This window comes from Daldinia caldariorum, assembly GCF_022478825.1.
Source record: "Daldinia caldariorum strain CBS 122874 unplaced genomic scaffold F4812scaffold_7, whole genome shotgun sequence".
Classification (NCBI taxonomy): domain Eukaryota; kingdom Fungi; phylum Ascomycota; class Sordariomycetes; order Xylariales; family Hypoxylaceae; genus Daldinia; species Daldinia caldariorum.
The window spans coordinates 1,291,413-1,317,614 of record NW_025953043.1 but is presented as its reverse complement, the minus strand read 5'-3'; the positions used below and the strand labels follow the sequence as shown (position 1 = coordinate 1,317,614).

Below are 26,202 nucleotides of genomic sequence, written 5' to 3'. Positions count from 1 at the left end.
CCTTTTTGATAAGATAGGATGTAGGTAATGGCAATGTACGGTGGGGTTTTACATGAGACTTTCTCAGTAAGTCAATTACCTACCTCTTACCTAAACCTAAGGTAACGCGCTCATCCACTTACTCACTTACCCACTCAACCACTCAATTATAGCCAAGTAATTCTTTGTTTCTACGTTGGTTTTTTCAATAGGAGGTAGTTGACGTTACTACGTTACTAGTCATAATTTGAAATTCATTTCCCCGTTAAAAAAAGGTGTAGTCAATTCACACGATGTTGGGTTGACTTATGTCCGTATAAGTGGTTGGATGAATCTTCCTCTTAAGCTGGGTCATGGATTATAGACGCGATATCAAACAATGGCTTTCCCGGACAAGCCAATCGCTCATCTACTAGGATCTAACGGTAAGTTCTCTCAACTTATAAGAAGATAACTCCATAATAATAAATTCGCTAACCACAAATACCCAACCTCCTCAGGCCCCATCCACGCGCTCGCGTACTCGGCCTCCCCGGGGACCTACATCCTAGCCGGGTCCGCGGACCGGTCTATCAGGCTGTACAACCCGCAGCCCAGCACGTCGATCCACCCCTCAAGCTCTCATATCGCCAACCAGAAGAGCGGTTCTGGGCCTCCTCCGGGATCTACAGTACCGGAAGGCCGCCTGATCCAGACGTACTCGGCGCACGGGTACGAGGTCCTCTCGCTGAGCGTCGCCGCGGACAACGCGCGGTTCGCGTCGTCGGGCGGGGACCGCGCGGTCTTCCTGTGGGACGTGGCGACGGCGCAGACTCTGCGGCGCTTCGGCGGCGGCCAGCAGAGCCACACGGCGCGCATCAACTGCGTGGCGTTCGCGGGCGAGGACGACTCCCTGCTCGTCAGCGGCGGCCTCGACACCACGGTGCGCGTCTGGGACGTCAAGAGCAACTCCCTCAAGCCCGTGCAGGTCCTGGCCGAGGCGCGCGACTCCGTCTCCGCGGTCGCCGTGCGCGGGCCCGAGATCGTCGCCGGCAGCGTCGACGGGCGCGTGAGGACGTACGACGTGCGCATGGGCCGGTGTACGACGGACGTCATCGGGCCGAGCGTTACGAGTTTGTGCTTAACGAAAGATGGGAAGGCTGTTTTGGTGAGCAGTCTAGATAGCAAACTACGTTTGATGGACAGGGAGAGCGGAGGGTGTCTTAAGACGTACTCGCATCCCGATTGGAAGAATGAAGATTTACGGGTCCAGTCTATCCTAGGTGGAAAGGAACAGTATGTCCTGACGGGAGATGAAATGACAGGCGCTCCGGGTCGACATGGAGAAGGGAGGATATGGGCTTGGGATGTTCTTACGGGAGAGTTGAAAGCTAAAGTAGCTGTACCCTGGGGACCTGCTGGTCTTGGGCCGAAGAAGTCTATTGGAAAGGACGGCAAGCCGAAAGAACGCAGTAATATTCTAAGTTGCTTTGCTTGGAGGGAGAACGGATTTGGAGATCAATTTTGCGTTAGTGGTACATCTGGTATTGTCACAGTATTCGGGTATAATTGATACAAGTATCCCCTACATCATTCAATTACTCTTATGATTCCATAAAAGATATCCAACGTATCGAACGGCATCTTTCGACACCTGATACAGACGACCCTTCAAATCGGATCCTGGTAAAATAACTTGGCTAATTGTACCATGCCAACCTGAGAAACAGCCCCCTTTCTATGAAGTGCCCTCTCCTTCTACGCCGAAACACCGCATGCCGCCATGCTATCCGTATCCATAATGGGATTTCCCAGACATTAGTACAGCATCGGGCAATATCATGCAGCCGTTGTATTTCATGTATCCTAAAACATCCCTTCTCTTGGTCACGTTCAGCCCATCCCAGCGACTTTGAACCAGTTCGGTCGGCAGTCTTCTTTATGCAACCAGTGCTCGCCGTCAGTTAAACGGCCGGTAACGCAGCCTCTGCATTTCGGCGAGTTAGGACAATTGAAGAAAGGGATATGCTGGTATCCGATGTCGCGGAACCTAAAAGAGTTTAGTATACTAAATATATCGCAATAGATCGCAATAGATTATCAACTCACCAATGAATCTTGCTCTTATCTTCAAATAGACCGAGCGCTATGCTGTGCACGGGTGCATCGCCCCATCTTTCGTAGAAGAAGCCACCCGCGCGATCTAAGTGGTTGAAGTAGTCTTCGTACGCCTGGCTTCGCCAGAAATTCATATCGGCAATTTCAAAGTTGGTCCAGAAGTGGCATGTCGAATAGCCATTTGCAAGTTCCCAGTGGATAGGACGTCGTTGCTTATCGGTCAGCCATTGTTCGGCCCTATTCTCGTGGAGATACTCAGGATGCTGCGTGATAAATTTGGTCGTCTCTGGCCATAGAGTGGGAATCGATTTGGGAGCATCGTAAAGGGTGATAGTGAAGCCGTAGGTCTTGTTGTTGTCTTGCATATAACGAAATACGTCATAGTCGACATCGCAGAAGAAGTGGACGTTGGGCTCTACACGCCAGTAGTATTGCATATCTTTTAGCGCGGGGTGCTTGTAGAAGAGCCCACTATTCCATCGACACATCTTGTGGTATGAAATCTTGTCGGCATATTGAACTTCGTTTTCTTCAAGAATCTTGACTGATTCCTTGTATAAGTCGTCGTTGATCCAGGACGGTGTATCCCAGTGCTCGTTCGGAATTAGTTCTAGAGTATTAATTAGTACCTGGACGAGCCTAATCGAGTTGCCCATAATCCTAGGGACTTACCATATCGTGTTTCAGCCTTGGTTGCTGCTCGTGTCCTTCGCTTGAATTCTTCAGTGAAAGGAACATCGTTGAAGAATGTCCACGGGTAATTAAATTTAGAGTTCCATGTTCGTTCTAAGTCCTGCATCGATTGTAATATTCCATCCAGCTCCTCGTTTCGCACCAGCGTCAGGATCGTCGCATTGATTCTGGAGGTACCAGCGATACCGGGGGCGTATCCTCCTTCGGTTGCGCGTACGAGTTTACCTTCGGGTTCTCCAGTAGCTGTTGGAGTTGTCAGATAGAGCGCACCAGTGATTAGAGAACAGACTAGAGAAAACTCACGATCTAAGTTCGGATCCCTTTCGATAGTGCCGTGAAAGTCGGCGGAGGTCTTTATGCTGGGTACGCCAGAAGAAGCAGGACGCCATATTGTGTATAGAAAGAAACAGCTGACTAGGAAGACAGCAAGCGCAAGAGCGCGGACAGGCCTCGCGATGGCCATTGTGGTAGTTATTGTTTTATATTCATTAACTTCGCCAAGAGGTCCACTGCCCCAAATTCGTGTCTAAGTCGAGAGATCGATATCAAGGAACGAATGAATGGTAGCTTAGACTATCGCGGGAATGATCATAATAAGGGGAGAAAACAGAACCAATTAAAACGGTGGGAAATATACAGGTGAATGGAAGGTGGTCGTCAGGAATCGTGGCCCAGATGGCACATGTTTGAAGTGTTCAATGTGTTCAGAATGCAGAATGTCCAGGATGTCCAGGATGTCCAGAAGAAATGGATACGAAGCATCGGAAAATCTTGGTTAATAAGGTACCTCCTACTGTATCTTGTTGTACGTAAAATCGAAAAGTGGGTACGTGTAAGCAAGTGGAAAGGGGGAGCCACAGTGTTAGAAGCACGTGATGCGTAAGATATTATATTACCCGCACAGTAAGAGCCTTGGCACCCCTTGGCTTGGCCTGATAAAACCCCCAGTAAATTACAAGATCACGTCGACGCGTTATCGATTTGATAATCTTTTGGTACCTAGGTAGATAAGCTTCAACAATGTGTGTAAGAGAACATAGGTACATGTGATTGAGAGACCACTTGATGGATTACCTAAAATAACCACTTCCTTTCCCTTTTCTTTCGTGACCTTTCATTCTAACCTTACTTTTTTTAAAATTTTACTCCATGAGGATAAAACACTTAATATGGCACATGCCGCAACGTTGGGCGCACTTACTGACGAGTTAGTTGAAGTTATCACTTCGACTTCAGGCCAGGTGGGTAGGAGTAATAAACCAACTATTCACTCCATTCCATTCTGCCCACTCAACTTACACACATCGATAGTTAGATCCCGAACGTTTTAATGTTCTCAGAGAATCCAGCTTAAGAAAACTCCGTCAACATAATTTTCTAAGCACGAACCAGTTTGACGTTCAGGATAAACTTAACGGATTCGAAGAGCACTTTCGCGTCGTCAACAAAGATGGATTGGCAGATGCTTTGAGAGAGCGCTTAGATGCCTTACCACAAGTTTCCAGCAAATGGACACCCGAGATTCTTCATCTACTATTGCTGCTGGAGGACCAGCCTGTTAAAAACTCTAAGCTCGCTGATTTGAGATTATTCAAACAGCGAGACGAAAACCCTGAACCTCCTCTTAGATGGGAAGACATTGCCAAGGAAGAGGGTTGGGACCAAGATGGTAATCTCTGGAAAACTGTCAAGTTTGACAGTTATAGCTCCGAAGAGGAATATCTTGAAAGTGCATCCGATCTATCATCTAATGCCGAGGTCACCTCAGCATCCACCGTCGAAGGACAGTATCAGAAATCCCCATCCGATTTCCTTGTCGAGTCTCAAGACGAGGAACACTTAGAGCAAGTTCGAGTAACCCAGCTTTGGAGAAATGCTTCGCCGTCAAAGGAGCCGACAGGTCGGTCTCATAAGATTGCCTTATCAGAGTTCCAAATTATACGCGAGGTGCTGTTCATGCTAAATGGTCTTGAGAATACCCTATTCGACGGCCAAAGTGTGCTTTCGCTACAGTTCCAGTTGAAGCATACTTCGTGGGAACTTTATAAAGCACTACTGGGTTCCTTTGGCGAAGCTGGTCGACAGTTGTCCCTCCTGCGCGAGTTTATAAAGCAGCCCCAGAATATCCCGCTGTTGCAGGTTTTCCGAGAGGCAGTTGAGGAACGCCTTGGATCCTTTAATCGCGAAATATCAGATTTGCAAGCTCGATACGTAGATATCCAGCAAGACGTTATTATTAGCCTAGCCAGGGTTCTTGATGATGTAAAGCCTCATTTAGAACCGCTTCTCAGCCTTTCGGACATTATCCAGCAGCTTCAACGATCCAAATATCCGCGCCCTTTTTATTACTTGGAACTTCTTTTCGAGGCTGCCGAACTTGCCCAAGTAGGAGGAAACGATGCGGTGTATCGATTTATTGCTACCCTGTTTTTCGAGTGTTTCCATATCTACCTTCGATCCATTCGCCTTTGGATGGAGGCTGGAGAGCTGATAAATGATGATAAGGCTTTTTTCATAACCAGTTCGACAAGCCAGGTTCCGCTGGCTCAAGTATGGTCGAATCAGTTTACTTTGCGAAAAACAACGGATGGTGCCTTATATGTACCGCGGTTTTTACGACCTGCAACATCGAAAATACTTACAACCGGAAAAAGTGTTGTTGTACTTAAGCTCCTTGGAAAATATCAATCAAGCAACGCTCAAAATACACCGGATTCGCCTATAGGTGTTAACAAAGACCTTATATCAGCACACGGCATCTTCGCGCCATTTTCTGAGGTTTTTAACAATGTTTTCGATACATGGATGGAGAGTAAGCATCATGCCGCATCTACGACTCTCCGGCGGACTCTTTTTGATTCCTGTAGTCTCTGGTCAGTTTTGGACGCTCTTCAACAAGTTTACCTTATGTCCAACGGCGCACAAGCCGACCTTTTCGCTTTTGCAATTTTCAACAACTTGGACCTCCTTAATTCAAACTGGCATGATCGCTTCAACTTGACTGCTGTAGCCCAGGAGACGTTCGGTACTATTACCAATGCTCACAGGCTAGTCGTCACTGTGGCCACAGATAACCTTACAGATGATGTAAAGAATATTCGAAGGTCGGTTCGCAAGGGTCTACCACTGGTTAGAATACTTTATCGGTTGTCCTGGCCAATCCGAATTATCTTATCAGACGAAAGTCTTGCCCAATATGAAGCGGTCTTCACCTTCTTACTACAGCTCCGCCGAGCCACTTACGTCCTTCACAAATACCGCTTAGTCTCGGACAACACTGCGGGTGCACCAAATACGTCATCAGACCAAGCAACTTATTATGGTCTCAGAACGAAACTCCTTTGGTTCTGTAATACCTTTCGATCTTACCTGAATACGTTAGTCCTAGAACCACTTTCTGCCGAGCTTCGCCATAATCTTGAACAGACAGAGGATATAGCTGCTATGGAAGCATTGCATAGTGCATACACGAAGCAAATTATTAGTGAAGTGTGTCTAGGCACCAAGCTCGATCCTATCCGAGAATGCATTTTAGACATGTTCGATCTTGCCATTAGACTTCAAGATGCACGCCAATTAGAATCTGAGCGAGAGCAAGAAGAGGAACAAGAGCTATCGCGATTATCAGTGATGTCCTCGCCCTTGAAGCAGAGTCGACGGTACATGGGAAGTGGCGAGGAGGAAGACGAGACATTTCTCTTGGACCAGGACAAGACCTCCATGATGCAAGATAAAGAAAGGCCATTCGCAGAAGTTTTGCATGACATACGAGCCGACATCGATCGCCACTTGAAATTCATTTGTAGCGGTTTGAGGGGAGTTGCAAGGGCCAGTGGCGACAGCGCTGCGGGAAAATGGGACATCCTAGCGGAAATGTTCGAAGCTGGGGTTCGTGATCGAAGATGAATCGGCTTAGTAGTGGACCGGGTCCTATGATAATCAATGATACAAAAAGCTCAACTAACAGAATAGTTTATGATGTTTGCATGTCCGACCCGTTTTGGAATTATAGCCACGGAATTGTTGGGAATCATCAATTAGTTCGCATAAGATTATTAAACCCTGAGTGATATGATGCTGTAGGACTTCAATAGGAGTCTCCAGTAGGGGTCTCCAGTGACGTTGACCTGGGACTTCTCCACGAATGTTATGCGAGGTATCTAACTACTCTAAAAAGAATCATTATCCAACATTTCCCACCACCGGTAGTAAGGTCATTTTCTCATATCCATCCAGAATTTATGACCTACATAGTATGACGGGGACATGCCTGGTTGGCCCCATTCGACCAAAACCAGATTTAGTGTAGCGCAGGGGACAGAGGCTGGATTTTAGATAATTGTCCCGACGACAAGGCCAGCAAAGACTTGGAAATAGATTGGCCCCACTCTAAAAATCTTGGCGTGCATCATACACGGGGAAGTGGGTCAAATCCTATCCAAGTCCCGAACGTATCTCTTATTTTTATTTTTTTTTTCAAACAGCCCCAATTTCAGCCGCAGTTTTCCAAGGTGATGAATAAAAAGAAAATGAGGCTGACGCCACACGTGACTAGCGTTTTGACCCCACTTAATACTACCAGTATGTACTTATGTACCAATCAACTGCTTCCTCTTACACGTTCCCCTTGTATCTTTATCGCCTTACAATTATTCAACATCTTCAACAAATCGCCGTCGAACGCGTCTCATCAAACCGCGATTCGTCAGGAACTAATACCCTGGTAAATCTAGTAAATCTAGTGAATCCAATCGCCCTGTCCTTTTCGTCAAGTAAACGACCATGTCCGAACGAAAAGTACTCAGTATGTTCCCCCCGCCGATGACTCTACCATAATATCGACCTCGTGGATAGCAGCTATCGCTTTATCAACTTTCTTAGTACTAACTACTCGCAGCCAAATACTACCCCCCTGACTTCGATCCTAGCCAGATCAAGAGAGTCAAGGGGCCGAAAAATGCCGGTCCGAAAGTTCAGACTGTCCGTCTGGCAGCACCATTGGTATGTTGATATCCTTTATACCTTGTTTAAATCTTAGACCCAAGGTGTTTCTTAATACAGAAGCTAACCCATTCGTAGTACGTAATGATATTATTATTCAACTGTGCATGGCTGTAGAATGGGCCTGGATACTGATATTTGACAGTTCTATGAAATGTACTACGTGCGGAGAGTACATCTACAAAGGGAGAAAGGTACCAGTTCAACCCCGAGGAAACTTCAGAACAACGCCTCATACTAATGCCAAATTTAAGTTTAACGCGCGAAAAGAGACGCCAGTGGATGAGAAATATCTCGGCATTCAGATCTTCAGGTACATATTATATATCCCCTTTTTTTCGTATTTACTATCTTCGATAGAGCTAACATATACGGCAGTATGTTGTACCACGTCCTGCCCCTCTACCTTGGATAGATCATCCAGTAGGATATTAGGTTGATACTGATATAATACAGGATTTTACATCCGGTGTACGAGATGTAGTGGACAAATCACATTCAAGACAGATCCCAAGAATCAAGACTATGTATGTTCCAGTTTTCCGTGTTCTACTGCCGTAAACCCGCGGATTTCATCCATCCTCTAACCTTAACCATAGGCCTGCGAAAGTGGAGCAAAGCGGAGCACAGAGCCATGGCGGGTAGGACGCGATGAGACAGACGAGGAGCGGCTGGATAGGTTAGAAAAAGAAGAGGAGGAGCGCAACGCCATGGTGGAGCTCGAGGCCAAAACAGTAGACGCAAAGCGTGAAATGGCGGTTGCGGACGCGCTCGACGAGATCCGCACACGGAACGCCCGACTGGAGCGCGCGAACCAGGAAGGCGTAGAGGTGGGCGTCGCACTGCCCATCGACACCGAAGCCGAGCGGCAAGAGAGGGAAGACGCGGAGGCGGCGAGGAGAGCTTTTGAGTTTGCGAGACAGGTCGATAAAATGACGGAAGACGTTATAGAGGAGGAAATGGATGACGTGGCGCCTGCTTCGTCGTCGGCAATAGCGTCTGGGAGTAGCGGCAGCAGCACTCCTCAGCCCCAGCCCCAGCTTTCGACGACGACGGCGTCGGCGTCAGTATCAGTGTCAGTGTCAGCGTCATCCCCAAGTGCAGACATGCCACCACCACCGTCGTTCAAGCGGGTGGTGAAGAAGAAAAAGGATCATTCGGCAGCACTCGGGATTAAGAGGAAGGCGCCTCTTGTGTAAACGGGGTCGATAGCTATAATAGCACCCAATTATGAGCAAATCGGATTCACGGCATGGCATACATAGCATAGCATTAGGTAGCGAAAGATATTATTTTATTGGCCTGGTTTATTAACGACATGGCCGGGGCCGCGCGGGCCATCGTTCAATAATAATAATAGTAGGTAAAAATAGCTACATACAAGCATTTCCTAACGCTAGCAAACATGCCAGTTAACGAATATCCCCATGCATCGGCAACCCGCGGAGATCAACATAAACATATACCAGCATATAACATATGAATGATGGAGAAGTCCCCGCGTCCCTATCGAATCCCTGTTCCGCCCGACCCGACATACATTCGCCAAAGACGAATGAGAAGTCCATCTTTATACATCAGGTACTCAGGTAGTAATGCTGTGTGAAGGGAAAAGAAGGAAGGCTTTCCCCCTAACCGCGGGCTATCATTAAAAACAACATGATATGCTTCGACATACATTTGGTGAGGCATATATATCTATAATTCTAAGAAAAAAAGAAGAAGAAAAACCGGCTGTCGGGCTACCAGGGCCGTGCAAAGATCGACATCGTATCCGGCGTCCCGCATGGAGAGATTTCGTTGGGTTCCGCAACGCAATTTAATAGGTGAGGAGATCTTTTCTTTTCACCCCCCGTTAAGAGGTAAGTAGGTAGGTATGTTAGTTGCTTAGGCGATACTGAGCGCTTTTTATTTTAGAAACTTGTAAGTTGATTTTTTATCTCAACTAACTAACTACTGTATCAGACTAGAGTGAATTCGCCGGCTTGAGAGATTCGCGCTAAATATTAGGTAGACGCATGAACACAAAGTGTTATAGATAGGATTCGCAAATAGTAACAACCCGACAAGAACAACGTAGGTAGTAGAGTTGTTTTTCTTTTTCTTGTTTGCCCGCAGAAGCGTCGTGAGCCTGGTCACTTATAAGAGCGGTCAACTTGTCACAACACGAACACAGCTCACACGGACGCGTATGACACAACAGGTAAGACAAGAAGAGAAGTCTTTTTGAGAATAATAGATGTTTCATGATCATCCCGGGTACCCGGGGGACAGATCATCAATCAATTAGATTCGTGTTCTCGTACGACTCGTGTTTATCGCAGTCGCTTAGTTTAGCTAGTGGTCCTGGTTTTCGTCTTGTTGCCTAGATTCAACCACCCACCCACTTACTTACTCACTCACTATCAACAACAGAACAGGCCACTTTTCCAACGACGACTTTGTTGCTTGAACCTAACTCCCTCGCCAAAAGAACTGCTGCTCTCATGATTATTATAATCCCTGCAATCGAAGTCGCTTCCATGTGATGTAGATGTAATAAAAAAACACCACCAGCCGTGATCGTGGGGCGGTCGGCTGTATGTGTATAAGTATATGTGTATGTATCGTCGTGGTAAAAAAAAAAGTCCTTCGCGCCAGCGGGCTGTGCAAGCACGGATTCCATTTCCCCTCCGCATACGCTGTGTATCCGCTTCCCTAATAGAACATCTGGAACGCCCCACGACCAAGTTCCATATCCGGCTTCTAAACTCGGTGTGAGCTGAGCCAATCCGTGTGTGTGTGTATGTGTGTGTATGTATTTTTTCGTTTCCCCGCCCGCAAGTGTCCCGCGGTGTTACTCGTGGGACATTTCTATTCTTGTACGTTGATGTTTACTTTAAAAATGGTGGTGTGTTGTGTTGTTGTTTTTGGCTCTCTCGACTCCCGCTGATAAAAAAACTCGTACAAACAAGGTACATGTCTCTCTTCAATCGTGATACTCGACTTCGTCCGGATTCCTGGACGACGACGTGCCGGATGTGCCGTTAGGTAGGCCGGGGACGTGGGTCCGCGACGAGCGGTTACTCCGCCGGCTCGTGGGCATGTTCGCCGCCTCCATTTGCCGCTTGGTGTGCAGGTGCATCGACCGGGCGTAACTAGCCAGATCTACGGGCGAGGGGATGGAAGACGGCATGGACATGGTGGTGTAGGAAGTCCGAGACGACATGGTTTATAAGATTGGCGATTGTATGAGAATTTTTCCCGGTAAAAAGTGTGATATATATATTTAACGTCAAGCCGGCTTGAATATGACGTGAAAAATGATTATATATGTACCTAGGTAGGTATGGTTTACGTGTAGAAGACCAAAACCTGTTCGTGCGTGCTGAATCTGTAGATAGGTATATCTTTTCTGTTGGTGGATATCGTTGGATCGCAATAAACCGGGGGACGGAAGATGTGAGGTCTCGAGTTTTTATACGTGAGAACAAAGATTGGGAAAAGAGGGGATATGGGGATATGAACAATTAAGAGGTAGAAGCGGGCCGTGACCTCAGAGGGCTTAACTGCTACCGACTAACGGGACTACTACAAGTCTACAGCTAGACTATTCAAAGAAGATGCTGCTAGGTAATGTTGGGGCTTGGACCTGATAGACTAGTCAGGACTAGTCAGAAGGGAGTTTACTGCCACCACTTTTTCACTGCACAAGGTACATACAAATACAAACAAAGGCGCTGAGAGGTTGAATATGGGGTTGATCGACACGTAAGGACGCCGTTTTAGTACCGGGATGGGAAACCAAGCCTGCAGGCTATGGCGTAAGTGAGGGTAGACAAGCCAATGACCGAGCCGGGACCATTAGACTTTTGCCACGAGCAAGGCTGATGATGCATTGTCCCCTCCAAAGTATCCAAACTCGCACCAGACGTGCAGAGTCGCTACTACGTAGTTGATTAGGCCATACCACCATAACCACTCATTAAGCACCACACCATCGAATTAGGGAGGCGGGCTACGGCGGAAAGGGGTATTGTACATTGTTAGATTGTGAAGAAAAAATGGCATGTCATTCTGCATTCGGTCAGCCGCTAGCGGGTGAAGACATAAAGAATAGCGGAAGACTTTTAGAGATCTCATGTCTCTCTCTCTCTCGATGTCTCTATTCCCCCCACCCGTGAAGAGAGACACTCCTAGACCTCCCACAGCAGGGCCACCCATGTACGATTAGGAAAGACCCTGGCGATCTTGTTTCGACCATTTTGAGGTCACCTTTTGAAGTCATCGCATATGTCATTCTATTGGCCACAAGACCGTACCGTCTAATATAGTAGTTTCTGCTGTACCGATGCGGAAGTATGGAGGCCATTAATTTTCGAGGATGCCAGGCGGCCAGGACGGAAAGACCCTGCACCTGCACCAGCACTAGCACTGGGCGATATGCGTTGCTACTGTACGTACATGGTACGTATTACAATGATGAGATGATCCCGGCTGCTTGGTGCGTGCACCCTTTTTTTTTTTTTTTTTTTTTAGGTACCTAGGGAAGAATGTTGTATGTTACCTAGCTCAATCTCAATCCAAATGTGTTGAGAAAGCGTCGATGACTTGACAAGCAATGAATAAAATATTGATGTGACGTCATAAAATAACTATGCTATGTAATAAGCACGTGCAAGGTATAGGGTTACCAAAGTTACCAGATTACATCCATCCAATATATTAAGAGGAGGTACATTTGTACCTCTATATAACTGGAACCTTAGAAGACAACTAATAAGAACCTTCATTTGAATATTTGAAGAGACCTACCTCTAAGATACATCGTAACAACACATATGTGTACCTAGAAATATATGTATATAGGTACCTCTTATATATATGTATGTGTATCCTTAACGTATTAAATCACACAAATGGGAATATCCCGCTGGAAGTCACAAACATGTTTGATAGTAAGGGGATCGTCCAGCAGCAAAGTCTCACAAGGCGTCACACGAAAAGCAAAGCAGGTACATCTCAAACTTTGGAAGAACCGCCCAAATTACAAAGGCAGAATTATACATAGGTAGTACCTGGAAACGAGAATTTCCCGGCTTTAGGCGTTAGTTCGATATTAGTTCGATATTAGTTCTTGACGCCGCTTGTGTAAATCGAGAGTACAAAAAACACGAGGTAAAAGTGCTAGTAGTAGTAGTTAGTAGTTACTGCTGCTGTTGTTGCTGTTCCATGGCAATTTTAGTTGAGATTGCTATTCCTTGTGTTGCATCAAACACACTTTTCAATCAGCAATTGGCGACTGCACGTCTCACACATTATCGACTTGGGTAAAACGTGTCTGAGAAAGAGAAGTTCGAGATTTTTTTTTTCCGCCGTAGGAGACGCACAGGAAAGAAGAGGTGTGTAGGACATGAAAGTAGAGGAAAGGCCGCCATTGGGAAATCTACACCTCCAACGAATGCACTGTAATGCTAGGATTAGATCCGAGCCAAGCAGGATGCACGTCAATCCGACGACGACACACAATCTACACAATCTATTGCTTACCTTATTGATAGGCAGAAAGGGAAAAGCAAAGAACAGATCAGCCTCGAGAAAATTAGGGGTCCAAGGGGAATCCGTTGATCTGCCTACTGGTTACCCCTATCGGTTAAAGTGCGGTTGTAGGCGAATTGGCTCGATCTACGGGAAAAAAGACCCATCTAGACAATGGAGACAAGATGATAGGTTAAGACCTGTTTTCTTTATATTTTTTTTCCGATCTGTGACCTATCCGGCCAATCCAATGTAAGTCTGTATAAGTCAGTCTATGTAATTGGGGGCGTCCGCCGCCAGGTGTGTAGGTGGTAATCTTGTAATCTTGTAATACGAACAGTTGTGCAACGCAGTGCATGAGAGCCGGGGATAGGTAATAATAGATTGCTACATACTGCCTACCAGGTGTAAGAAGAGATCTTGTCACTTGTCAGATTTCCGTTTGCCCCTGTTCGCCGGTTCTGTGAGGTCAGAATTGGCCCGTGCCTCGAACATTCCTCCCCCCTTTGTAAACGGGCAAAAAGCCTTATGATGTCAGCTACGAATTCAACCCGAACAATGTCGTTGCTGATTTCTTTTCAGCCAACGACGAGCTGAATCGGTCACCGGTTATTACACTTCGAACACGTACATAACACACAGTTGTTCTATTCTCGATCCAGCGAAGTCAACTCAACGTGTGCTGGACGAGGCTCTTGCCTACCACGAATCGAATCTCCACAATTTTTTCTTTTTAGATCAACGCTGGGAAGAACCAAAAAAGGCTGCATCCATCTATCTTTTACTTATGTAGCAGGGCAGGGGTTTGCAGGGTAGCATATTCCTCGATTCGGGGTCCCTTTCGCCACTGAAAAGTTGCTAAGTGAATCCAACCCCCTTTCCCTGGAACCTTTCGCGGTGAAAAAGCTGACCTCACTCGTCTCAGCGATCCTACGTGATGACGAAACCTAAGGCGAATCACAAATCCTCAGGAAGTGCGAAGTCAGAAGTGCTTCATCATATGTAATTCCCACCACCACACTTTTCTCTCATGTCTGACAATCTTTAGTCGATGTAGGTATTGGGAGCTATAGTAACTTTCCGCTTGGGTTCATCCTCAAACGGGGCATGACATATGAATCTGACATCAGATGTGATACTTTACTCTCGTATCTGTACCATCGTGCTGGTCCGATGGGAGGCGTTTTGAGTTTGAGATCGAAATATCCAGTGGTCCATCGATAAACCACCGCTTTGCTTTCATCATTCTCCAATATGATTCTGCATAAACTAATCGACAGGAAATTTTACTACCCACAGCTGGATAATTGAGGTTATCCGTCGGTGGTCACGACAATCTTCCAGATACCGCGGGCCAAGTTTGGAAATTATACGTCACAAGACATATTAACAAATAAAGTCTCCTCTAGGTATGACTTCATACTACTTCTAGGCACATATATGCCCTCAAGTGAGAACTTGCTACACTACGTGGCCCATTTATATCATCAAATCACAGCTTCAAAAATTCCTTGATCTTGCCAATTCGGCCAATCGAATTTAGAAGCTCATGTACTGTAGCAAGTTTGCACTTGGGGACATAGGACAGTTGAGGTATTTCGATCGTTGTTCTCATGCGATCACCGCCGTTACATAAGGGATCCGATATCACTTAGAATGTTAAGCATCTCGTATTTCTTCTGTATGGGTATAATACTGATCATTTGGTATCAAAAAGTCCGACTATTCTCGACTCATCTCCGCATCCTGATATGACGTCCCCTGGCCCTCTTGCGCAATGCATATTTGCAATTATCTAGATGGTTTGCTATGATTTAATTTTCTGGGATTATGCTATTATTGAAAGCTAAAATGGGAAGGTCATCATAGAAAGTTACCTGCTGTCCCAGATTACATCATTGAGGCTATTCATGACTATTTATGCCCAAATGTCAAAGCACTTACACTGCTAAGCTCAACTGATTTAAATCAAAGATTATATACGCTAGATTGAATAACGTTTTAAATCACCGTTAAATACTCAAAGACCAATTCTAGTCTTTTAGAAGACTATACAATCTCTCATAACTACTACAACGTACGAGTCACATATAAAGTAGGTATCTATTTGCAGTCTTCATTAATATAACGCATTAATATGGTGTAGCAGGACCCAGACATTTGCTACATTGGCAGATATAAAAATTACCATATTTGATCCATATTCAAGCAGACGTTGATAATTAAGATCAAGGTAAAGAATAGAGCTGTTAAGCAAACACGATGGTATCTTCATTCTAAAGTAATAGGTACTAGGTAATCAGATTATAATAAATGTGAAACGGTTTAATCTGCGTACTATATTTACTCACAATGAAAACTAGCGGAAATCCCAGAGAGATCATTCATGTTGCGGAAGATTGAGGGTGGAGTTGTGATAAAAGACAGCTGCCGATTAATTGGAGCTATGCAGCCGCTCCCGGTGTGGGATTCTGCGCCTTTATCCCGGTCCCTCTACCGGAGTGGGGTCAGCTTTTCCCGCTTTTGCTTTGCCGGAGATCCAGGACACTCGGGCTGTACTACATCAAAATCCCCCTATCCTCGGCTCACTGCTTATGCTTAATCGTACATTATTACAATGTAAGTCCTATGGTCAGCAGAATACGTAAGCGCTTGAACGTATTAAGGGGTAAATCAACCCAACTAGTTTTAATACGATTTGCACAAGGGAAATTATAACTTGAGCTCGGATACCACAGATTAATTGTTACATTAATCAGGCCCTTTCGCGTTCTATACTTCCTCAGGTCAAGCAACAGTTGAACTTTCGCGTTAGGACCGCAGACCGTCTTCCCACTTTTATATACCTACCTTAGGTACCCATCTACGCCAAATGCACTTCGATAACGCCGTCCAGCGCTGTGCGCTGCTTCCAAATCTTAACGATCTTCAGCCCGGCCGCCCCGACGAGCTCGTGCCACTCCTTCTCGGTCCTTTCTGCCGAAGCCGCGCAGGACATCATGACCATTTCGGATGTCGTAGTTCGTCGTGACGGCTTGACGTTGTCGACGAGGTTCTCCCTGATCAGTAGCTTGGAGTACCCATTTTCCATTCCGCTGGGGATATTCCTCAGTATTTTTATCGCGGGTTCGTCTGACCAGTCGTGGAGGACAGAATGCTATAATACGAAGCGTCAGTGATTATTACTAAGTACGGCGAGGATTTCTGGTATGTCTTAGTAGGTAGTCATGATTCTCTTTAAGTTAAACGTGGATACAGACCCAAGCTCGGGTGCTAATTGTGAAAAGAGAGAATTTTTTACTCTTCATACCATAAAGTAAGCACAATCGCCTTTCACGGGTTGAGGCGTGAAAAAGTCGTACGGCTGTTTCGAAATAGCCTTATTTGCGGCCTCTACTTCCGCGAGGGTCTCGTGGAGATCTTCTCGCACGAGGCTCCCGCCCGAAACTTCGGGGTGCTTCAGCAAGAACTTCTCGGGATCATGGCCATTGCTACCGTCAACGTCGACGAGCAGCGGCCGATCCGGCTTTGCGTCTTTGAGCAGCAGGTCCGTCGGGTATACGTCCGTCCAGGTTGCCATGTTCCACCTAGAATGGCACTCCATCCCAAGCATGAATTCCTTGTTGCGTATCGGGTCGGCAGCGATGTATTCGAAGAATGACCTGTACGGGCATTTCACGTGCTAAACAACAGAGTCCTTGCTGTCGGTCAGGTTTTTGAAACCCGTTTTCTGTACTGTGAGAAGAAACAGTCAGTAAAGAGGTTTTGAGAGGGATTCGTGGAGGTGCTTCAGAACGATGGTAGCCCGTTGCAAAATGCGGACGTAGCATCGTAAATCGTCGAATACGTGGAAGCAAACGCTTGGTTAGTCCCCAATGTCGTTGCCCATGCGGTAGGCTCATAGGTATCCTCTGCTACCTCAACGAGGAAGATTATGAGAAGCAAGGTGTCTCACAAGCCGCTCTTCATATCCCCTGAGGCCAGTAAGATACCAGGTAAGTACCTAACTCAATATAAGTAACTTATTGATGATGATAGGGTCCGTATCTGTCATTTCTAAAAGTAATCAGCGAATTTTCAACTTGTTGATTTGAGATTTGACAGTCACTTACACCCAATTGTGATTCCATGCAATATCCCAAGGTGACTGGATCCGCGATGAAGCATTAAAAAGTAGGGTTTCCGCATGTAACCGCTCATTGCGTCGGCGAACGAGTTCGAATCAATACCCTGAAGAGCGGCGGATAGGCAACCTAGAATAGCCATAGTCGGATTTCAAAGGCCAACGACTCCTATAATGCAGGTATATGCTTGATAAGAACTATTCCATTACGGTGGCAGAAACCAGGAGGTAGAGTTATTTGCTTATAAGAGAGTAGTCGTCCAGGGATAACTCGAGGAGGAGGACAGCATGCGTTCTTTTATATGCAAGCATACCTAATCCAATCCAAGCTGTTGAACTGTGCACTGTAATTGGGCTTATCATATGAAGTCGTCGTGTAAGAATGACAAGTTCTCCATTGTTACGTTCGCGTCTCCGCGTTTGCAGAGAGAGCACACATAGCGCGGCGGCACGCATATTTATGGCCTGATAAATTTCATTCCATGAGTTTATTATGTCAAACCAGAGGCTTCATTAGAAACGGGATGATGTCACTATGATACTGTTTGGTGAAAGCCACTCACGATAAACTAGATGTAGTTGAGGATGATGACAGCTGGGCGTCTAACTTGGGTTTCAGGAGAAAAATACCATTTTTCCCTAAACCAGTTGTTGAAGATAATATTGTAGCTGGCCCTTACTTACCTGGTGGGTAATCACGTAGGTGAAGAGGGATTCCATAGCTTCCTCGGCGGTAAGGGGAGTTAGCTGCTTTACCCCAAAGCCTTCGGAAATAGCAACGTCTTTCGGCCCCTCAGGTGCCGATGAACAAACCGAAGCATCAGTTAGTATTAGAAATTCTATCTATCGCGAGGGTAGCCGGCGAAGGTTCTAAGCTAGGAGCGCTGATTATTACCTAACTTCAGTCTTTATATTACCCAAGGTTATTAAGGCTATCAGCCCCATCGTACCCCTATTCACATATTCAAAACCTTATCTCTTCTTTACGTGAAGTTATATTAGAATTCTCATGTTTTTTAAATTGACTACCTAGCGTCATATGAACCATTGAACAGATAAGGTAGCAATGCAAAAGCAGCCGCTCATACCTACCTAGGCAGGTAAGGTATAGTCTCATCCACACCACGCCAGCACAAATAGCACTACATAACTAACCTAACCGATCACTCATAAAAGACCAAGCACCTAACCTCTATGCTCTGCCGCGGTGGCGCATCCTTCGGCGTCTGCGGATCGACGAAAGCCGTATGCGGGGTCCCCACCGCAATCCCCGGCTTCCCCAGGGGCTCGCCCTCGCCGAACGAGTCGTAGCACTTGAGCAGCAGGACCTCGTCGGGCGTCATGTCCTTCTGGTAGTAGTAGGCGTGGGCGTCGCTGGGCGCGACCGACAACGTCTCGCCGCGGACCTCGTACCCTTCCGCCGAGGACCGCGTGGCCTCGTCGGGACGCACCTCTTTCCCCCGGTCGTCGTCGTCGTTGTCCGTCGCCGAGTCCGATCGCCGAGGGTACAGAAGGTCCACCGGCACGAAGTCCCCCGGCTTCGTCGTCCGCCAGTCGATCACCGCCAGCGGGTGGTCGCTCGCCGCGTGTCCGATCGGCCGCCACACGTTGATGATCTGGAACCGCCCCTTCAGCAGCTCCTCCGCCTCCTCGGCAGGTAGATGTCGCCGCACCCGGGCCGCGGCCGCGGCCGCCGTCTGGTCGACGTGGACCTGCTGCACGGGGGTCCGGGCGGCGTCCGGGGTGCGGCGCCGGATGGTGTGGTCGAATATGACGACCTTCTTCACGCCGGGGATGCGCTTCTTCAGCAGGTCCTCGATCTCCCGGTAATAGGGGCCGCGCACGGCGGCGTCGTCCGTGAAGGATTTCTCGTTCGACGGCTCCGTGTAGACGGCGAAGCCGCAGTTGTCCGTCGTAAACTCGCTTTCCCGCCCCCGGATATTGTTCACCGGGCGCGTGTGTTCGGCTAGCTTGAACGAAGTTGCTTCGGTATCGACTTTGGCCCACGGCCTTGTCCCTTGCGGGATTGCCGCTACGTCAATGTGTTTGAAGACGGCAGTCGTCATATTGGCCGTCTGCGAGAATCTAGGTATTACTGATATTTTCGAGTTTTGGCGTAGCACTTGTGTGAAAGTCCGTCGTGCAGTAATCGATAGCAAGGTCATGAATTAAACAATTTTAAGGGGGGTATACCGGTACGGGAAATCAGATATTCAAATTAATGTGATTTAATGTGAATTTCCAAGATTCACGTTCACGATGGGGTTTTTTTATATCTCTATGCAAGTAATAACGACCCCACCAAATTAATAATGTTCGAATTAGTTAATTACAAGTAGGAACTTATATCCGACTTAATCGTCGCCATTCTATGTAGGGTAAGGTGGCGACAACCCCGTATTACTAAACGCCGAAGTGTCATCATTGGAACTTTTATAAGGTAAGCCTATAAAGCCGAGGCGGTAGATTTTCTGGCGCGGGGGAATAAAGACCCAAAACTCTTCAGCTAAAATCATTAGTAGTGCACACTAATAGCTTACCAGGCAGTCCGTCCAGTCAGCCAGTCAGGTATCTAGAGAATTTGACTAGATCATTTTCGGCTCTTATACAGTATTATGCGATTCATGTAACTATGTGTAATTGGTTTCTATATTGAAACCTTGTTGACATTATAACCATTGTTGACAAAGAGTATCTATACTACAGTAAGTGAGGTATTAGTTAGATTACCTCTTTGTAATATGCCCTAACTCATCTTTCTTACTCTATTGTTTTTAAGTTGATTACCTTGCTAACAATATCCCCACCTATAGAGCTCAACGAACGGAATCGTATCTAAGAGTTATGGCTAAAGAAGATTAAGCGATTTTAATTATTATTTATCTCTGTTACCTTTATCTGGAACACCGGGAAATATATCTGGGAGGTACTTAACCTAAGGTATCGGAATACTTATAGGTTAGATACCTCTAATTATGATGCCTAGGTACCTAGGTAGGCTAGTCGAATGCCGCCTCTCGTCAACATAGAAAGTAGCACAATGAACAGTACAGTACTATCAGAATATAATATACCGAACCCATGATTTTTTGGAGCTCGTAAATAGCATGCAGCTTATGACTAGCTACATCCAATATTTAATTCTGGCCCCAGTTCCAGACAGACCTAACTCGAGAGACATTTCCTGCGTACTCCGACGGAAAACACCGTGCTTAAATACAGCCAAATACACTGTACTGTTTATCTAGATCATATTGCAACATCGTCAAGCGACTCCACAATTGCAGCAGCCGAAGAAGAATAGTCATAAGGCCGTCAAACGTTCCTCCCATACTATTTTCCTTCTCATCATATTTTACTCAAATATCCATCTAACCTCTGCCTACTCTCCACAATATCAACTATCCTGTATTGTAGTCAAGCAAGTGGTTTAAAAAGAAGACTGTTTTGTTCGTGCTCGTGCTAAACGTCAACCGAAATAATGGCACCTACCCAACAACCACCGGAAATCAGGGTCAACGACCTGACGTACACCTTCCCGGACTACCGGACCGGCATCAGCGGGATATCGCTGAGCGTGCCGCCGCGCAGCCGGACGCTGCTGATCGGGGCCAACGGCGCGGGCAAGACGACGCTCCTGCGGCTGCTGGCGGGGAAGCGGCTCGCCCCCGGCGGCAGCATCAGCGTGTCGGGGGTGGACCCGTTCAAGGAAGGGCTCGAGGGCGTGACGTACCTGGGGCTGGAGTGGGTGCTGAACCCGATCGTGCGGACGGACATCGGGGTATCGGAGCTGCTGCGGTCCGTCGGGGGCGACGCGTACCCGGACCGCCGGGACGAGCTGCTCGGCGTGCTGGACATCGACATCGCGTGGCGGATGCACGCGGTCAGCGACGGCGAGCGGCGCCGCGTGCAGCTGGCCATGGGCCTCGTGCGGCCCTGGACCGTGCTGCTGCTCGACGAGATCACCGTCGACCTGGACGTGCTGAGCCGCGCCGAGTTCCTCGGCTGGCTGAAGCGCGAGACCGAGATCCGCGAGTGCACCATCGTCTACGCCACCCACATCCTCGACAACCTCGCCGGCTGGCCCACCCACCTCGTCCACATGCACCTGGGCACCGTGCGCGAGTGGGGCCCCGCCGAGAAGTTCCTCGGGGCGTACGCCGGCGAGAGCACCGGGAACAGTCGCCTGGGCGAGCTGGTGCTCGGGTGGCTTAGGACGGACCTGAAGGATCGCGGGCCGAGGAATCAGAAGAAGATGGGGACGGAGGGGTTGACGTATTCGCAAGGGGGTCTCGGTGGGTATGGGCTCGAGGATAGCGGGAAGAAATAGATGGGCACCTCCTTACCTTAGGTACCTAGGTACCCAAGGTACTTATAATATGACCTAGATATTGGGAGAAATATGTGTGTATGGCTAAGGGGTGGATGCACTTAACTTGCATGATACGGCGCATTTTCGACATTAAAGACGATGACGAGCGCAAGTGGACTCGAGGGGTATTTGTGACACTGGTAGGGGCGTTTCGGAATGGATTGGAACGAAGTCATTGAGCTGGCATAAGGAACAGAGACCGTCTTTGCTGGTACAGGACAGCGAGCTATTTGATACCCTTTCAACAGGATAGACCTAGTATAAGACTAGGGCGGTGGATTAAAATAGATGAGGTATGGTGCTTTCATGATCACTATCGATTTACTTATCAGGGGTTTCATTATGTGCTACACTAGATACGAGAAAAGACTAGTAATTGAAGAATGGGAAGATCTAGCTTGGACGACTTTGAACTAATCTTCTAGCAAAGTCTTGTCATATCTCTTCCTATGCGGCATTCGTCATCGACATTAATGACCTCCTTTTCATGACGTTTGTCATAGTGTTATACATCAACTCCCCAACACCAGCCATACCCTTTCCTTCAAGATAACTTAGCACGCCAAGGCGATAGTCATCCCAGCCTGCTCTCAAGCCGCCACCGTTTGCTAGAGAACTAAGGCTGGCTCGAGTTATTGGTCCTGCATGCCTAATACTAAGCTCGGTGAGACCTCGCGCTAGTGCTTCGTCTTCTAACTCCCGGAAGTACGAGATTGCCGAAAGACCTAGAACCGGCGAATACGAAAGGGAAAATAATGCCGAGAGCGGTGCGCCCATCTCGAGACTATTGATATATGCCGTGAGGTTCTCGACGAAGTGTTTAGGTACCAGGCAGCCATGAGAATTCATATCGTTACTGTTGAAGGCCCGCGACCGCCATATGCAATTGCAGATATCCATCAGAAAGCCATTGAACTCGTTGATGTACTCGGGGCTGTATTCGGAGCGAGATGTTGACATAGCTTTCTGAAACCCTGCCTTGTATTTCGACAATATGGAACAGAGTCTAGAAAGAATGTTCGGACAGAAGCTAAAGTGCAGGATGTATACCAACGGAGAGGGCGGTATCATAATCCGAGTATGAGGGTGTAGTTTTGGATCCGAAGCTAGAATTGCGGTCTGCTCATAGAAATCTACGATCCTTGAGTGAGTAGAACTGGTGGGTGAAGTCTGAATCAGAGTGAGACATAGGCTATTTAGATGAGTCACTAGCTCAGCAATGATGGTCGATGTGTTCGCCGACTTCTGCTCAAGTGATGCTAAGGAAACTGCCCAACGCTGTAGTAGCATCGTATAGAACTCGAGCAATTGTATCTGGGAAACTGTAGTGTCGTCGAGTATCTTATTCTCGAGTGCCTGGAGAATTCTAGCGGAGAGTTCTGGATCACATTAGCCTCAGAAAACCCACGACATTAACTTGCTTCAAACCTTGAAAATCAATCAATGGCATATATGATAGTATAGTCATGATCAAGTTTCGTCCATCACGGCCATTCCATATTTTGAGATACTCAGTGAAGAACGCGAAAAATATAGGAGGGAAGTTCTGGGCGAAAGTTAGCTAGATACCTAACGTACTGGTTGATTTCGCGAGCTCTCCTCTTACATACCTTTGTACTGGACACATAGTTGTTTAATATTTCCAAGCCATCGGTGGGATCCATGTTGGATTCTCCACTAATGAGGTCTTGTCCATACGAAGCCAACCAGCTGCTCACTCTCTGATGAGCTTCAGTATCGGGCTTCAAAACGAGCAGCTTCTGTAGTAATGGATCTCCCAAGACCGCTATCAACTGGTTTGGTAATTCAATCCTTTCCAGGTTTTTCACGAAGCCGTCTACGTTTTCAATCTCCTCGAGAGTGACGGAGTTCTGGCAAATGGTTAGTTTATTGCGAGCTTTAAGAGCGTAGGATAAAGCAGACCTCCGTCGCGTTTGACGTATGCACCTCCGGGAATAGGCTGGAACCCTTGCCGTTGGCTCGACTTCGAGCAACTCTAAATGCGTTTAGCGGATGTTCTGCCCTAATTGCGCTTCGTTCTGCGTGTGCTTGTTGGATTTCATCAAGCCTCTCACGCCACTGCGGGCCTGGGTGCTATGAAAATGATAAGCAATTTTACATCACCAATGAGACTGTAGAAGTCATACCTTGAAAGCCGATGCCTTGGCACGAGTCGCTTCTCCTACAATAATCTCTGGGTAATAGTCTTTATACACTCGGAGTAGGCCGGTTACTGCAGGATCATTTCCCGTTTGCCTGGACAAGGATAAACTTGAGAGAAGTCAGTGATATAGTGAAACCACAGCATTTAGGGAGTAAACTCACAGGCTTTGGATTCGATAGGGCCGCACATGCCGGCGCCGAGTAATAAGAGCTAGTAGATGACATAGCTGTTTCCTTGTGACTGTCAGCAAAGTTTTGCTGGAGCGAAAAGTTGATAAACGAACCTAATTGCGGCAGTGTCTAGGAGGTTGAATAGAACGGAGTAGGATCGCGATAATATGGCCTGGTTTTCTATAATGTGATGAACCATAACAAGCCATCTTAGGAGTGCCCCTTGAATATTTAGAGATGGTTTCAGTTTTCCATGCCCAAGAGAACCAATAATCTTGACAACAACCTCGATGCTCACTGTCTCTACCGGATACAAGTTCCTGATGAGATTTCCGAGGCTTGCTTGATCAAGGAAATTCGGGGTGGTAACCAAATCTATAAGTTGGCTCAAATCATCTGGAAGGAGGCCTTGCTCGTACGACAACGAGGCTAACTTCTCTACGGCCGGCTTTACATTGCTTCCACGTTGCTTTGCCGTTAGTTTAGATGCTTTTTTATAGGTCAGTTAAAAATATTTTAGTAATTGATGATTAGTCCATAGGTATACTGACCCTCAACCACGTCCGTAAGGGCATCGCGTATGTCTTCTGTGCCGTGGATTGTATCGTCTTCTTGATATCCTGACATGGTTACTTAGGTAGATCTAGGTACTCAATTATTTCCTAAGATCCGGTTATTACCTAGGTTAGGTACATATGTTCATTAGGATAAATCGACGAGAACGTCGCCAACTCCTTGTGCTATATCTCAGCCTTGCATAAATAACATCATAAGAAGTATTGGCGGATCCAACGCGTTGTTTGTAAGGCCCTAGACGCGTCTAGTAGAAAGTGGGGTTGATGGTACTTTAGCAGTTTAGGTACCTAAACCTGAAGGTCTGATGTGGGGTCTTACGTAATTTGTGGCACGTAAAGTCTTTAAGGACGGGACACCTATTTTTTCTTTTTTTTTTTAAAAAAAAAGACTGCTAAAGTTGCCAAGACCCTGTACCTCGATCCTATGAACCCCGGATGGAGTTTGTTAGCGGCCCAGGTGCCTACCTGTTATGGGTCTTTCAAAAGCCATGTAACTTTAGGATGCGTGATTGCGTCCATTCCCTTGTTATGCTCTTACGCGCATTCTGCAGCCCTGCCGTCGGCTGCTCTCGGAAATCCCCTAACACCCAAGCCAAAGCCAAAGCCTTACAAACGTTGTTGGTGAATATTCTTACCTTCCAATTTCTATCATCTTCCCTAATCCTTTGCCTAGAATAGGTAAACGGTTGTATTTGTGTCTGCGGTTCAGTAAATAAACCAGTAACTCAAGTATAGGTAGGTACCTAATGTAAGTGTACTTCGTAACATTCAGAGAAAGCCTGGTCACTATTAAACTTCTTGGCGGGTCTAATTTGGAAATAGCGAATAGGGATGATTCCGACCTAAGTGTAAACTGCTGCTGAACCTTGCTCTTTTCTCCCTCTCTCTCTATTTTTTTTTCTTTTTTGAAAGGAGCTTCAATCAGCTCTGCGCCTCGGCCCATTTTGTGAAGGAATGATGACCTATGGACATGAAGAAGGAAGTGCCTGCGTAACGTGAGCAATTGTACGAAAGACGCAACGTAAGTGCTTTCTTAGTCAGTGGTTCGAATGACGTAAAAGGTATGATAGGCTATTTGTACTACTCAGATCTTCCTGCGGGAGCAGTTACTAATGATTTTACTAACAATGAGTGTTGGAAGCTTACAAATTGTTAAGTGTGACTTTATACAAATTACCGAAACGCCGAGAATAGAGTTAAAAGCGAAGCTAGTTAGGCACCTGTGTTAATACCTATATGCCGTAAATTCCATGTACTCACTTAAACAACTGAAGAAGTAAGCAAGTAGTGACACAAACTCGAGTGGTGCGACTAATAGGAAATATAGTGACTTCAGCGCGGCTATAAGCGAGGTGGGGTAGTTACCAACTATAGATCACAATGCCTTTTCAGAGTCCGAGGGCTCGGCAGCAGCCGCGGTAGACGATAATAGATGGACTAGGGTTTATAGAACGGCCATTTATCCCTTAAAAGAGCATCTCCGTACACAGACGCCCTGTTGATGCGAGGTA

General features: G+C 46.8%; 9 protein-coding genes across 9 annotated transcripts; 4 read left to right on the top strand and 5 right to left on the bottom strand.

Moving 5' to 3' along the window:
* Positions 1-358: 358 nt before the first annotated feature.
* On the top strand, positions 359-1,531 carry F4812DRAFT_458964 (WD40 repeat-like protein; the record flags this gene model as incomplete). Its single annotated transcript, XM_047937455.1, has 2 exons — positions 359-404; positions 480-1,531. The coding sequence occupies 2 exons, from the start codon at positions 359-361 to the stop codon at positions 1,529-1,531; spliced, it is 1,098 nt and encodes a 365-aa protein (XP_047790848.1).
* On the bottom strand, positions 1,524-3,563 carry F4812DRAFT_427221 (glycosyltransferase family 15 protein). The gene is made up of 4 exons (XM_047934080.1): positions 3,073-3,563; positions 2,749-3,012; positions 2,068-2,686; positions 1,524-2,008 (listed from the first exon to the last, which is right to left on the bottom strand). The coding sequence occupies exons 1-4, from the start codon at positions 3,230-3,232 to the stop codon at positions 1,852-1,854; spliced, it is 1,200 nt and encodes a 399-aa protein (XP_047790847.1). The 5' UTR covers positions 3,233-3,563; the 3' UTR covers positions 1,524-1,851.
* A 184-nt stretch (positions 3,564-3,747) lies between these two features.
* F4812DRAFT_372569 (Spc98 family-domain-containing protein) lies at positions 3,748-7,074 on the top strand. Its single transcript, XM_047931943.1, has 2 exons — positions 3,748-4,010; positions 4,081-7,074. The coding sequence occupies exons 1-2, from the start codon at positions 3,939-3,941 to the stop codon at positions 6,673-6,675; spliced, it is 2,667 nt and encodes an 888-aa protein (XP_047790846.1). The 5' UTR covers positions 3,748-3,938; the 3' UTR covers positions 6,676-7,074.
* Positions 7,075-7,382: 308 nt separating this feature from the next.
* On the top strand, positions 7,383-9,430 carry F4812DRAFT_427217 (DUF572-domain-containing protein). The gene is made up of 6 exons (XM_047934079.1): positions 7,383-7,573; positions 7,667-7,769; positions 7,916-7,964; positions 8,025-8,082; positions 8,227-8,297; positions 8,370-9,430. Exons 1-6 carry the CDS (start codon positions 7,552-7,554, stop codon positions 8,967-8,969), a joined length of 903 nt encoding a protein of 300 aa, XP_047790845.1. The 5' UTR covers positions 7,383-7,551; the 3' UTR covers positions 8,970-9,430.
* Positions 9,431-10,467: 1,037 nt separating this feature from the next.
* On the bottom strand, positions 10,468-10,951 carry F4812DRAFT_458960 (uncharacterized protein; the record flags this gene model as incomplete). The annotated part of the gene is made up of 2 exons (XM_047937454.1): positions 10,468-10,515; positions 10,757-10,951. 2 exons carry the CDS (start codon positions 10,949-10,951, stop codon positions 10,468-10,470), a joined length of 243 nt encoding a protein of 80 aa, XP_047790844.1.
* A 5,126-nt stretch (positions 10,952-16,077) lies between these two features.
* F4812DRAFT_372485 (O-methyltransferase-domain-containing protein) lies at positions 16,078-17,145 on the bottom strand. The gene is made up of 2 exons (XM_047931942.1): positions 16,598-17,145; positions 16,078-16,444 (listed from the first exon to the last, which is right to left on the bottom strand). The coding sequence occupies exons 1-2, from the start codon at positions 16,898-16,900 to the stop codon at positions 16,151-16,153; spliced, it is 597 nt and encodes a 198-aa protein (XP_047790843.1). The 5' UTR covers positions 16,901-17,145; the 3' UTR covers positions 16,078-16,150.
* Positions 17,146-18,389: 1,244 nt separating this feature from the next.
* F4812DRAFT_427212 (uncharacterized protein) lies at positions 18,390-19,809 on the bottom strand. Its single transcript, XM_047934078.1, has one exon. It carries the CDS (start codon positions 19,573-19,575, stop codon positions 18,574-18,576), a length of 1,002 nt encoding a protein of 333 aa, XP_047790842.1. The 5' UTR covers positions 19,576-19,809; the 3' UTR covers positions 18,390-18,573.
* Positions 19,810-20,497: 688 nt separating this feature from the next.
* Positions 20,498-21,984, top strand: F4812DRAFT_372223 (P-loop containing nucleoside triphosphate hydrolase protein). Its single transcript, XM_047931939.1, has one exon. The coding sequence runs from the start codon at positions 20,892-20,894 to the stop codon at positions 21,738-21,740; it is 849 nt and encodes a 282-aa protein (XP_047790841.1). The 5' UTR covers positions 20,498-20,891; the 3' UTR covers positions 21,741-21,984.
* Positions 21,985-25,032, bottom strand: F4812DRAFT_372270 (Mis6-domain-containing protein). Its single transcript, XM_047931940.1, has 8 exons — positions 24,668-25,032; positions 24,230-24,605; positions 24,108-24,179; positions 23,930-24,053; positions 23,706-23,876; positions 23,393-23,653; positions 23,211-23,328; positions 21,985-23,161 (listed from the first exon to the last, which is right to left on the bottom strand). Exons 1-8 carry the CDS (start codon positions 24,741-24,743, stop codon positions 22,230-22,232), a joined length of 2,130 nt encoding a protein of 709 aa, XP_047790840.1. The 5' UTR covers positions 24,744-25,032; the 3' UTR covers positions 21,985-22,229.
* Between the last annotated feature and the right edge of the window lie 1,170 nt (positions 25,033-26,202).